Source organism: Phoxinus phoxinus (assembly GCF_949152265.1).
Source record: "Phoxinus phoxinus genome assembly, chromosome: 16".
Lineage (NCBI taxonomy): Eukaryota > Metazoa > Chordata > Actinopteri > Cypriniformes > Leuciscidae > Phoxinus > Phoxinus phoxinus.
In genome coordinates this window covers 19543176-19557915 of record NC_136891.1, presented here as the reverse complement: position 1 = coordinate 19557915, position 14740 = coordinate 19543176, and the positions used below count along the sequence as shown (strand labels likewise).

General features: G+C 38.4%; 1 protein-coding gene across 4 annotated transcripts in view; it reads right to left on the bottom strand.

The window, feature by feature from the left end:
- Nucleotides 1-14740, bottom strand: part of ccdc85cb (coiled-coil domain containing 85C, b) — a 51130-nt gene that overhangs the window by 20227 nt on the left and 16163 nt on the right. For all 4 annotated transcript variants that reach the window (XM_079639181.1, XM_079639183.1, XM_079639184.1 and 1 more), the window contains one exon: nucleotides 343-422. In XM_079639181.1, coding sequence (XP_079495307.1) covers nucleotides 343-422 — 80 coding nt within the window. The remainder of the gene's footprint in view (nucleotides 1-342; nucleotides 423-14740) is intronic.

The following is a 14740-nucleotide window of genomic DNA, read 5'->3' as shown; positions in this document are numbered from 1 at the left end:
TGATAAGCAGGTTGATTGTGGTACCCTCAGGATACATAGGTGAACTTTAAATGCTCTTTCGGTTGGTAAAACCCACTCATTCTCCACGAGAGAGGTTAAATTGAGGCCACAGACGCTCAGAGATGCCCACACAATCCCAGCGTGACGGTAAGCCGCTCCTTCTTCATGCCAGAGGGGATGCTGTGTGCCAATTTAACAGTTTGACCCACCATGAATTAAAGATTGGCTGCCTCTTTCATAACCCCAAACTGTCACCACTAAGGTTGGCACCCGATGGCAAATCTAGTTACTCATATATGCAAGTGCTATAGAAAGAAAGCATGTTGTTAACTCAGTCCTTACTTGTGACAGAAGTTTGTTGTTATTGTCCTCTAGAATCCGGACCTTGGTTTCCAGCTGGCGAATGTAGTTTGAGGACGCATCTGTAAGACAAAATAAAAAAGGGAGAACATTTAAAATCGAATGTAATCTAATGTAAAGAAGAAGAAAAAAACACAGTATTAGTAGTGTAACTAGTGGCTTTTCTGTTGTGAACTGAGAATCATTTATGTAAACCAATTTTTGCGGTGAACTTCAAGTTGGACCTCCTGAACAAACACACTCTACAAGACCAACTGCGGACCAACAATTGCTCATTTCTTCAGTTCAGCATAAGTGTCAATCGCATTCAACAATGAAAGAAAGTGTCGCTAAATGAATCGATGAATAAGTCTTTTTTGGTACTGTAATCAAAGGATTCGTTGAATCAAAGTCACAAACACTAATTAGCACATCAGATGAAGCATTTTGAAGCCCAAAATCACATACCTTTGATATTTTCCAAACTGCTTAAACACTACAACAAGGTGAAACTTCAGTTTAATTAAAGACTTGAGAATTCACCCTGTGATCTATTTTGGGGTTTGTTTTTAAATGATTCAGCCTACTTCATTTATCATGCATATGTGTTTTTAATTTAATCCCACAGTGCTTTAAGCCTAAAATTAGCCTCCCTTCTGGTAACACAGATGAGATTATTTCTGTTTTCTCTGTACACAGTGTCAAAGAATTCAAATGACCAAAGGCGTCATGCATGGTTAGATGTGGTCTGTACAAAGCCAGTAACATGACTAATACTACTTTCAATTTCTGGGCTGGCATCATGGTTCTGGCTATGACGGCATGGAAAATTAAACACCACATCACAGACGTCGTAACATGCAAGACAAAAAACAATCAAGAAAAGGAATAATGCAATGCAATACTGAATTATAAGATCACAGGTTACAGAGTTTAGATGAAGTGAATGATAAATACAAAGTTCTGTCATGAAACTCTAGATGGCGCAGGGCTGATAGATCCTTAAGTCACATCATTCTCTATAGGGCACAGCTGATTGGTTCCTGCTGTATCAGTAGCCAATGAACTCGCGGCATAACCTTACTTGGTCAGCATTTGCTGTAGCAGTTGCAGCACACTTTCAGAAACCCTCCCCCCTCCCCAGCTCCACCTGTATAGATCTGCTACAGGTAAAATCATGTATGCTATTGTGCAATAGCAGCAGCATGTCTTACTTGCTCACAGCAATAGCATTGTATTGTATCGTATTGGCAATAGCAAGTCCCGTACTTGCTCTGCAGCAGCAGCAGCAGCAATTGCAGTATCAGCGTAGCAGATCTATTCCACCAAGACCAAACATATCAACTTTGTCATATCCATTACCATGCCAAACACTCCAAGAATTGCAAAAAAAAAAAAAAAAAAAAAAACGAAATACAGGTGTAAACAGGGTCTAAAACGTTTTGAGCTTGTCCACTTTCGACCACTTTCAGAGGTAGTTGAAAACACATTCAACCAAATTATATTTTTAACAAAAACATTTAAATCAAGTTTTTAATGTTGTTTATATGTCTATGTGGTGTTTTTAATATGCTTTAAGACAAACCATAAGTCAACAACGTTGCTGAGTATTTCTTCTTAAAACTGCAGTGAACCAAAGACAGTCTCAAAAACACAGGTTGAAATCGCTGGTGTTTCTGACGTCACAAACTACCTTGTAACCAATCAGGTCAACGTGTGATCGTCAACGAGTGGATCTCTGAGCTGGTGTGAGTGAGTGAAGGCGGGGCTCATTTGCATATTCATAGAACCACGTATACTAAATGAGGCAAGGGTGTAGTTACATTCAAGCTAATTTAAGGCATGAATAAGTTTTTTTCCAAGGAAAAAGAACGTTTAAATATGTCATTTTGGTGATCAAAGATGACTTTTGAGGGATAAAATGATTGACTACAGGGGGACTTTAAGTGAAAAACACAGTGACTTTGGGAAACATTTTTGAGTCATGAAGCAAACAAATCATTAAATTATAGTTTTGAATAGATTCATTGAAACCGACGATTTGAACTAATTAATGGGAACAACTAGGAGCATTGTCCCACCTCTCAGATGAGGGGACCCACTAACTAAATGTGACTTTACACTTCCATGACATACACTCTAAACAAAAATGGTGCTAAATAGCACTTAAAGTGGTTTATTCGGTTGCAATCATAGGGGAACCACTTTAAGTGCCATATAGCACCTCACCTTTGTTAAATGGTGCTATGTAGAACCATAAGAGCACCTTAACCACACCAAAGAACCGCTGAAGAACTGCTGAAGAACCAAACTGGGCTTAACAGGTTTTTAAAATGGCAGTGGTGCTATATAGCACCATAAGCACTGCAAAGAACCCCTGAAGAACCACTTTTTTTTAGAGTGTATTTCCTGTTTGTAAAATATATTACGCTGCAATTTAACATGTGGTCTTATTGACCAACTGAGCAAAGACCTTACTTTCCGACCATCTCAAGTTCACCAATTACTATTGTGAGCAGAAATAAAGTTTTTAAAAAACTGTTTAAGGCGTGCAGTTTGTTTCATTTGTCTATCCAAGAAATTAAATACATGCTGACAGTTGGCTGGGAAACTGGGAAATTGTCACAGCCAAAAGTTCCTTTTTTGAGGAAGAAAAGACAAAAAGTGTTTATGTGCTGATTTGAATCATTTAATTAATGCGCTTCTGTTCAGTTTTTTGTGAAAATATCAAAAATCAATGCCACACAATAATGTTCATATTTCCTCTGTTATAAAAGAGTCATTTTATATGTCAACTGTGTTGGCAGGGTCTATAAGATGGGTGGCATTGGTTATTAGCCTAAAAGCTAAACCCACTGGCGTGTCTGAGTAAAGCCCTCAGCGGTGGACAGCGAGGCAGTGCTGGGCGGCTGCAAATCCCTAGTGACACTCTAATCTAACTTCATCTGGCTGACTGAACTATGGGCACGGGCCAAGCCGATTACGAATCAACTCCGATCCACAAAATCTCTGGACCAGCGTCCTATAGCGAAAAGATCCACCCACTACCAAACACCACTCCAACCAGATCCAGCTTTAAGAAATATGGGTCACACTTTAGTTTAGGGTCCAATTCTCACTATTTACTAACTATTAACTGTGTCTTTTGCCTCAATAAACTACTAACTTAATGCTTATTAATAGTTAGAATGGTAGTTTAGGTATTGGGTAGGATTAGGGGATGTAGAAAAATGGTCATGTAGAATAAAGCATTCATATGTGCTTTATAAGTACTACTAAACATACAATATCCTAGTAATATGCATGCTATTAAACAACTAGTTAATAGTGAGAATTGGACCCTAAACTAAAGCATTACCAAAATATGACTCCACTATTATCCAAAAGCAGTTATCAACATCCAGATTTCATACTCAGCCTCATCAGAGCTATTGGTTTGAGGACAACATAACTGACCTTTTGCTATAAGATTCAGCTCAAAAGACAACGAACATTAAAACAACTCTATGTTAAGTCTTCACAAATCCCTCTGGGCCTGATTCAAGATAACAACCAGTGCATGTATTATTCAGCATTTCATATTCAAAACAATTATACTCACAGTGCGGTTAAGTACATTAAATTCAGAGCTTGACATTAGCACCGGTGCGGGTGGATTTCAGCAGTGGTGTGTAACACAGTCACTCCTACTAGCCACTGTGGCAGGTTGAATTTGATATATAATTTATTACACGGCTCTGTGGAATACTGGATTCTGATTGGTCAATCACACCATCTAGCGGTTTGTTATTACCCCAATAACAACCGGTAAAAACTGATAACACAGGATCATCCGGGCGCTAAAGTCTGCGCTTTACGCTTGCTAGGAAAGCTTTGCATTTGGTGAGCTAATAAAATATTTCAACTCAAATCAATATTTTGTGTACAGTTATTTTTATGTAATCCGGGTATCGTGAACTCGTTTCATACAAGCGCAACTACTGCCATTTTGAGACGATTTTTTGGGCTTGTACACTAGAACAGATTATAAGATAACAAACAGGTATGATTTAGTTTAATCTCAAATTAATATCTCTTATTATTATTTGTGTGGTAAAATACCGTGTAATAAGTGGTATGACTGTACCATATCCCTTAAATGTTAACCCTCTAGTTTGAACTTGCTGCTTGCCAGCAACTACTTTCTCTGTGGAATTCTCTACGGCTCTTGTGTTTAAAGAGATTGTGTTTAACTTATTTTAAATTAACAAAAGTAGGATTAATTGTAGTGTTTAATAGTTCATATGCCAGTCCGTAACTAAAATTTTACTGTTATATATCCAAATTTTGAACGTAAGAGGAGCACGGCCATTTGTAGCTTGGATGTGCAAGGTAATTTTTAAAAATTGTAAAATTACATTGGAAGGTAATTTCCAATGTAATTTGCTTCCAGTTATGTACACAAAAAGTCTGTTATGCTGCTTGATTTTTGCAAACTGGCATTTGTTATCATATTATTTTAATTATCATAATCAAAATCACACACTGGTTTGTAGCACAAAATGTTCGACCATTTATGCACTGTTATTCTAGTTATTCACCTATAGAGGCGAATTAATTGGGAATTAAGGTGTACTTATCTGTAAATGTAACAAATTAAAAGTTACACAAGTATTTCCATATATACTTTATATTTCATATATACAATCTGACTATTTTTACTAAAAGTTGACTAAACTGTTCTGCAGCTTCCAAATCTTCAAAATAGTTTATTTTTATTTTTGCTGCTTACATGGTAAAAAGAATTGCACATAATGTACGCCATATCTTGTAATTTGGTTTATTATATCGCAGACTCGAAAAATTCAGCTCCAGATGTATTGAGAGACAACACTGCATATCATAATCAAATAAATCTAACACGCTGATCAGCTATTTGCCCATGTTAGTTCAGTGAACTGACATGGATATTTGTGTGTGGCGGCACGACGTGGATGAGCGTGTGGGGGTGGGGGACTGAGTCTGGCCCTCTCGCTTTGTCGCTTCCAATCGCATCAGCAATGCCATGACCCACTTCCATACACTGCGGCACAAGCCTCACGCGGGAATCTTCAGGATAGGCCACGGCTAACGTAAAGATGTCTTCATGACACCACAAGCAGCCTCTTTCCACAGCAGTCGCACCCAAATCCCACAAACACAGCAGGGTTTGTTTCCCGAGAGAACTGAGATGAATTCAGACGTCTTGGAAACACGCTGATGAGCCTCTACAGGAACGCTGTCGTTCAGTTTACTTTGAACATCTATTGCAACACAATGTGGGCACTGCCAATTCTGTATATGTTTTAAATACAAATCAAAACTGTGTGTGTGTGTGTGTGTGTGTGTGTGTGTGTGTGTGTGTGTGTTTGTGAATGACTCTTCAAGAGAGTCTTGAAGAAAATTGAGGAAAAAACTCAAAGCGAAAGCTTTAAAATGGGTGTGTGCAAGAAGTTGCTGGATCAATTGCTGCAAGATGTGGCAGTCCAAGCAGAAACAACCGTCCCTAAAATAATTCATTCCTTACAGTCTGACCTCATTCTGTTAGAAAACTACAGCACGGCAGACAATGAAACTTAAAGAGAGGGGGAAAAAAAGCTATTGGCCGTCTATAAACTTAAATTAACTGTTTTTTCTGAGTTTAGAATTCAAACTTCAAACAAATCTTGTTTGAAAGCAGGATAGGGGAAATAAGAACAGAGGATAAGGGAAAACAAAAAATGTTAGAAAAAGACAGAAATAGAGAGAGAGAGAGAGAGAGAGAGAGAGAGAGAGAGAGAGAGAGAGAGAGAGAGAGAGAGAGAGAGAGAGAGAGAGAGAGAGAGAGAGAGAGAGAGAGAGAGAGAGAGAGAGAGAGAGAGAGAGAGAGAGAGAGAGAGAGAGAGAGAGAGAGAGAGAGAGAGAGAGAGAGAGAGAGAGAGATCATGTTTGGATAGTGAGTTCATGTTGAGGTTCAAGACTGGGATTCATTAGGCGTATTAGTGGTATTTGCTAAGGCATGCTTCACTATTAGTGTTGCTCTGTTGGGGATTTGAAGAAAATAGGTTAAACTGTAACATGGTCTATACTTGTGTGGCTTGTAAAGAGCTTTTTTGCACATTTTACAATTTCACCTGACGGATGATAAAATGGAGGAAAAGTCCCATAAGGGCCAGAAAGTCGCCTGCGTCTGGGCCTGAGAGTTGCTCTTGAACACACTGCAAAGCCAATGGTCTACACCAGGGATAGGCAACTCCGGTCCTGGAGGGCCACTGTCCTGCAGAGTTTAACAGGACAGTTGCCTATCCCTGGTCTACACACTACGCACCACCCTACAGCCAACAGCCAACTGGCACACATACCTGCTTGAGAGGAAATATCTCTCCATACCAGCAGGTGGCTGGTATTCAAAAAGATTCAAAAAGAGAAACCGGAAGACCTAGGGCTACACAACACAATGTAAACAATGCAGTAGTGCGAACAAAGTCTCACCGGTGGAGAGAGTGGTAATGAACAGCTAGATTGCCATTAAAGTCATACAATGAAAGTCTTGAAAAAAATTAAAATAAATACTGGACCCCACTGACTCATTGTATGGACAAAAAACATTTTGTGTTCCACAGAAGTAGCAAATCATGTAGACTCAGAATTACATGAGTGTAAATCACTACAGGATTTTTTTATTTTTGTGTGAACTATCCATTTGAACCAAAGTAAAGTGACTGAATAACCAGCCTTTAGTTTAATCATTGACTACAACAGTGACCTTGATCCTCACTTGAGCACACTACTACAAATGAAGCCATTTACTCAGAGCCTAGTCGCCTCCTCAGGGAGACGAGTGCTGAGTGCTGTTTGTGTACTCTGTTAGGAAACTAGGGAGGGTTTTGATATTTAATATGTCTTGTGTTTTAAGGTAAAGTTTGTAAAATTTAGGACACTGAAATACTTTTTCTTGACCATTTTTAAATAAATTCGTCACATTTATTTGTATAGCGATTTATACAATACAGATGGTTTTAAATCAGCTTCACAGAAATAAACAGGAAAATAACTGTTGCAAAATTCAGCAATATTTAAACATGTTTATTGTCTTTAAAAAAAAAGAAGTGATTGTCCAGACCAGCGTCTGTTTGTGAGGCCAATGACAGATGGGTGGAGTTTGAAAAGTCGTTAATTTAACGATTCCATTTAATGCCACAAATGATGCAGAAATAATCCACTTACCACTTCACCTTTAAGACATGTGAGGCCAAGTATTCAAACTCTTACACTAATTTCAATTATAAGCTTGAGCTCCCAGACCTTTTAAATTATACAGTGCTTGAATACCCCCTTGTTTCTTATTCCCATACGTTGAAGGAACTGCTTGTTGGTCGGAGGACCAAAGCTGGAGAAGATTACACAAAGATTGGTAAAGCTTAGATCTGTTCTTGAAGCAATGTGAAGTCAACTATGAAAAACATGGTGCAACCAAGAAGAAACTACCAAAGATCAAGCCAGTTAGAGAAGCGAGCACTTTTTTTATAACTTGCAGAAACCGATTTCCTTTTACTGTTTGACACCAGAGTTTGGCTTGTTTGATGGATAGGAAGTTTTTTCCCCCTCCCGATTGAAAAGCAACAGTGCTTCCCAACTCTGTTCCTGAAGGCCCCCAAACAGTTTGGATTTAGGATGTCTCCACATCAAACGTATCCAATGCAGGTCAATGGATCCTCAACTGATGAGCTGACGAGTTATATATCAGGTATGTTTGATCAAATCCCACACACTTTCATTATTTCCTGAACTTCCACAATCAAATTGACTTACGGCAACAAAATAAGACCCTTATCCCATAATCCCTCAGGCCTACAAGCTACATAACCATGTAAATGCTGGTCACATGAGACCACAGCAGGATCAAACACATTTCCTTGGGGGACAGAAGACGCATCGCAACATCAGATGGCCTTCAGAGACACAGCTGAGCACATCACAGCTACTACAAATGTCCAATAAATATTTTATTTACTACCAGATGCCAAGATCAACAAGGGCAAAGAGATTCCTTTCCATTCAGTTTACATTAAACAAGTGTATGTTAAACAGTGACCTGCCGATTCCGATTTTAGCCGATTCCGATTTCATTTTTTCTAACCACTTTACAGCACACACAAATATTTATTTTCTATATTATTATTTTTTAAAACTAGTTTAAATGGGTAAATTATCTATAAATATTTTTGAGTCTTTTTTTCTTTTCTGACATAGCCTACTCCAGTTATTGTTGAAACACACTAAACATGCAAATTCTGTGCATTTTGGGCACTTTTTGTGTGAAATCATATTTATTATGTCCATCAAAAGTGTGCTTTCACTTTAATTGAGCGACGTCACTGGTGACCGACATAAAATCAGCATATGTCAGACTGACCGGCCGGTCATGGCCGATTCACGTGATCGATCAATCGGTGCATCTCTACTATTTTATTATTATTATTATTATTATAATATACTTATTTAATTAAATTAGTCTTTTGTTATTTGGTAAGGGCACAAAGCCATATCACACTTTTTATTTAATTTAGTTTGACAGATACTTTGCCAAAGCAATGACTCAAAACAACGTTAGAGACATTTATATTATTATGAGAAGTTTATTTACATCTTTTTTATATATATTTTCGGTTCATGAAACTGTGGCAGCACAGGTTAGATTATGGGCCCCCACAGTCTAGGTAATTAATGGAAATATTGGCCAGTCAGAATGTGATCGATAATCTTAAAATAGCAAACTAACTGTTTAGTCACTAGACTACCAATTAGTCACTAGACACTACCATTAGTTCTAACACCACATAAGGTGTGGCCAACAGAACACTGTCTTGCGTTGAACATGGTAATTATGAAAAAAGTACATTCAAACAAATTACCTGCTTATCCACTACGTTCACATGTAAATCACGTGTAGACTTGCCTTCCACTTTTGATTCTCTTGAGAGTAGACACACACACACACACACACACACACACACACACACACACACACACACACACACACACACACACACACACACACACACACACACACACACACACACACACACACACACACACACACACACACACACACAGGGCAGACTGGAGTGTCTGAGCTGTTTGTTTGCGGGTGTTTGGAAGAGCGCCTGCGGTCCAATTCTGGCGGATGCCACATACTTCTAACTAACGCTGACAACATAAGCCTCAGAAGTTCAATGCATACTCTAAGCCGTGTAAAGGGTGTGATCTCAACACTGGCAAGAGGAACCCTTATGTAACCCAAGACGCCAATGTGTTTATCTAGGAAGACATGAACTTTAATTATCGGTGTTGTTTCTGGCCAAGTACAGATTACTTTTCCTCCATATGGACCACTAACATTGGGGAGGTTTCTGAAAAAAAGAAAAAAAACTAAGTATTTTAAAATGTGGATGCGATGTAGCAAGTCAAAAAGACCCACAGACTCTATATGAGCCGTGAGCCATGATCTCAGAGTTTAGGGTGACAGCGGTCATGAGGTATTTACTGGAAGTTAAGCAATTTTATTTGGTAGATTAGCACAATCGTTTTCAATAGTTTTGTTTACATGGACCCTAGCAAAGTCGGGATAAAAAAAGTCACATGTAACAAGTATATCTGGAATGAATTGGCCAAATCCGATTGAAAGGGGTGGTTTAAACCTTTTCTAATCTGTTCGATAGTACATGTAAACACTTGATCATATTGAAAATATGTATTGAAAACTGTAAAGTTCTCTGCAAATGACGTAAAGATGGCGTAATGATGAGCTGTTGTTGTTGTTGAATATAGTGTAATAAATGACTGTTGTGTCATTCTCATTCCACTCATCGTTTGTGAAGTGCTGCAGGACAATGTCGTCTCTTCAGACCACCTTGTTTTGGTCGCGGAAAGGGGCGTTTTTATTGTATGTTTAATATAAGCAGCACGGCACAAAGCTTCATGTGCTCGCCGTCTCCAAATCAGGCCCCAAAATAGATCATATTAAGTCTGCTGTTCAAAACAAAGAAAAGAAGCGATGGCAGGATGATGTGTTTGATAAGTCTGCAGCAACAGCTGGAAACTCTGTATATTCGATGTGTGCATGAAAAAGATTAAATTCGCTTACTGAAGTAAAGTAAGCTTATCATACAGTATATAAACGCACACATCAACCCCATCACATTATTTAGTGTTTATGTAAATACTGTTTGGATTCATTTTCATCAATTGAGATGATTTCAATTGTCCACGTAACCGTAGCTAATGTTTACCAATCACCAGTTAAGTAATATGAAAATAAATGTTCCTTGCAAAATTATTTTATGGCTTCAGAAACTTTGATCCTTCTTTTGTGTTTCACGAAAAAAAAAAATCATATGATCATATGATTTTACATCATATGATTTTGAAAGACATAAGCGTGAGTAAATTATGACAGAATTCTTATTTTTTGGTGTACTATTTCTTTGCCAATTTTTTTTTTTTTCATGTTAGGTCAGACAGAATTTTTGTTCTGTCCTGTTAAAAAAACAGAAGATGATCATGTGAAGCATTGTGATGATCATTGTGATTGTGAAAAGCATTGTGATTTCTCACTTAAATCTGAATAAACAAATCATAAATTCACAAATTAAATCTTCAGTTTCCAAAAATTAACTTTAAAGTCCTCTGTATTGTTCTTTATATAAAGGTGTCCCCCTTTTATATACATGAAAATAGATCCAAAATAATTGATTTTATGATAATTAATTGACATCCAGTTTTAGACAAGGTTTCTTTAGTCCTTTCGAGTCCCTGCTTAGACTGACAACGACTTTCTTCCTTTCTCAGCCTAAACAGAAGCCTATAATCTCAGGGAAAAAGGGAAAAATTAGACAAATATATCTGAATAATGGACTAAATTGACTTCTCAATGACTCCCAGGAATTTGACTTGAAGGTGTAAGAATAACATGCGTGAGCATGTCCAAATATGTCCTTTAAATTCTTGTTTTTAAATGCACTTCAGAACATTTTGGTGTCTACTGTATATTTATATAAAAGTTATAAGTGCCTATTTTTTGTGCAATATTCTCAATATATGGTGCCTGCAGTGGATTGTTTCACAAAATATAACAAGGCAACTGGGGAATATTCAAGTTCTACTGCTGTTCTCACACCACTTGGCTGTGTGGTGAGAGAAAGTATGAACAACAAAAAAAATCCTTCCACATATCTCTGAATAGTAAAAGAAGAAAAGTGAATAATTCACATTCTGTAGAGGAACAATACTACTGAGTAGAACTTGCCACTCATTAGAAGATCATAAAGCAGGAAGGTGTACAATGGACAAGTGTGTACTAGTCACACTTCTAGATAACTAATTATCACAGCAAGTGTCAGACAAATGATGTCAGACCTTTTTTCCAGAACAATCTTCTGAGCCACTGCAAAGACTTTCAACCCACTGGTGTCAAAATGATTAATAGTGGATGTATGAATTCAGTTCTCCTCAAGTTCACACAGGTGTTGTTCATCACATTATATATGGATTTGTTCCACTGAGGTTTGAAAACCAGAACGTGTTACAAGAATTGAATTGTTGAAAAGTATACACTCCCTTTCAAAGGTTTAGCACTGGTTACTGGGCAACAGTGATGGGCCGTCGGGACCATCTAATCTATTACTAGTAGTCAGAGCTAGCGAACTGCATAAACTAAAATAGATTTCTCTAGATTTAATAACTGCTTTTTTCAACTCACAAATTATTATTTTTCTCCCTCCTCGACTCCAGCAGTTTTAAACATACCGGAAAAAAATTCAGCATTCAACCTTCTCCAGCTTAACACAGAGCACAGACCACTATTCGATCTGTCCGGGTAAAAACAGAACTGACTGTAATGTATGCCATGACTGAATTTGAAGGCAAAAGTCCTGCTGATCTTACTGATTTCCTTAAAAAAAACTGGGTGATAGCATGGGGCAGCTGTACACATCGTCATGTTTGGCGGAGACTGTTCCTGTGTCCACTGCTTCTGTCGAGCAGACACTCTCAGCCCTAAAGCGAATGAAAACTTATGCCAGAAAAACGACTGGACAGACTAAACTTTCAGCATTATCTTCCATGGCGATAGAAAAGGACTTCTTGTTGGAACTGAAATGCACAGATAACCTGTACAACAGAGTAATTTAAGTCTTCTTGAGGGAAGAATGGAGGTAAAAATAATCTGTAGGTTTGGTGAGTATAATGCTTTTTTGTCCCCGTTTATTCCATGCTGAATATGTTAAAAATACACAATTTGCCTTAATTTCAAATCCCCGGCAAAACTGTTTTCCCGGGGTACTCAAAAGGTAGCCTACTACAAAAATACACGGAAAACACGGGGTGGACTATATTGAGTTGTGTTAATTGGGTTTCTTGCTTTAGTAATGGCATTCATTCTCGCTGAATAAGATACTGTACCTGTATGTGATGCAACAGCCTGTTATGTTGATAGTTTCTATAGCTGTTCTGTCATAATGATGGTATTAAGAGGTGGATTAATTAAGGTAGGACACCACTGAAGGCCTAGGTGTGAAATTATGATACATCTCAGAATTACCAAAAAATGTAAAAACATACCACATATGAACAACCACACTTGTAAGCAGCCACCCTTTTTGAAATTATTTTGAACTATGAACTCTACATTCAAGTGTGGCTAGCAGGGCGGGCCGAGGGCCATGAGAACGGTGAAAAGCTTAAAAGGAGGAATGACGACAGTAAAGGACGAGAGAGGACCAGGCCTGGACTATTTTACGTCATGTTTTGTTTATGTCTGTGCGGCAGATGTCCATGAGGGGCTGCACCTTTTACTTTCATTTTGTATTGGTTTTATTATTAAAGTGTGGAAAGGATTGCCTCCTTCTTCCCTTAACAAACCTTGAATCGGAGTAGAGAGAGTGGCAAGCCGCACACTGATCCACTTGAGACAAAATGTCTACGAAAACATAATTTTATTAATAAAGTGCAAAGTGCAGGTGAATTTAAAAACAGACAAGGCGAGCAAACGTTTCAGCACATGCTTTCCTCAGTGCTGAACATAAGAAATCACCCATTATATTTATGTTTTAATCATATGTAGACTAGCCTTCCAAAACTACAAGTCCATTTTCTTGTGTTAATTCTCATGCTTGCCTATGTCAATTCAGTTTAATTTAGATGATGTGTCTGAATTTTACACAGTCACAATCTTCTCAAAGAGCTAGAAGTCATAAACTCTTATGTCTACAATGCTGGATTCAAGTCTATAGTCCAAAACTATCAAAAATCTATGACCTTAGCTTGGGCATTTTTTACGGTGCCTATGTTTATGCTTTATGGTCAGGTTTCCTTGTTATTATCTTCTTCCCACATATTATGCAACTGACCCGGGAAAAACATTACTTCAACATGCCAATGAACCACAGCCATGTCAGCATCCCTCTCAGTCTTTCCATGAGGGTCTATCGTAACATAAAAGTGCATGTGCATGCAGTGGTATGACTTCTGTTTCTGCAGTCTCCATCCCTCTGGGGCCTTGTGAGTAATTGGAGGTGTGAATTTTAAGGCATTGGTTTATCCATACACCAGATCCAAGACCTAGAGTTTCTGGCAGGTCCCGCAAAAATGTCATATTAAGTTGCATTCCAACACATCTTGTCGTCTTAGTACCTACCCCTGTGGTGCCGATGTCCTTTTTAATCTCGGACCGCCAAGCAATCACTAGTCCCAATGGATAGCTATAAGACGCGCTGGTGGAGCCAGAGATGCGGAGAAACCGCAATGCGGAGACCTCAGGCAAGCTCTGACTTCATCTGATGGAAACGGCTTCAGTGCAGTTTTTGCAGTGCCCTGACTGACATATCTGTGGTGGAGAAAAAACTGACCTCAACCAGTGGTGATATCTTCCACCAAATTCACGAGTTTTCCCAATTAGTGTGGGTTATGTAACCACCTCATTCCTAGAATTTAGAACAGCAGGGACAGAGTCCCAGGCGTAAGGACATTTTCTGTGAACAGACAAATCTGTTGCAGTGTTGCTATATATCCATCTCAGGCTTGTTTCTAGAAAGAGATGTACTTTCGTTTGAGAGGCAACTGTTGTTCTATTCATTGCTCGAGCTTATTCATAAACGAGGGTCTGAAACAAGCCTTGATCTCCTTTGAAGTTAAAAAATAGCAAAGTGACAATACCGTGGGAGAGGATAGTGCACACTCCAAAAACACAAAAAATGGTATCCTAGCAACAAGAGACTTAACAGTCTTGCTTGCACTGCAAAATTGACGGATTCTGAGACTTAATCTTGAGCTCGACACAAAAGGCACCCCAACCCCCGTGAAGAGCAACTTTCATCTTTTACACCCTTGTGAATCCCTCTACTCA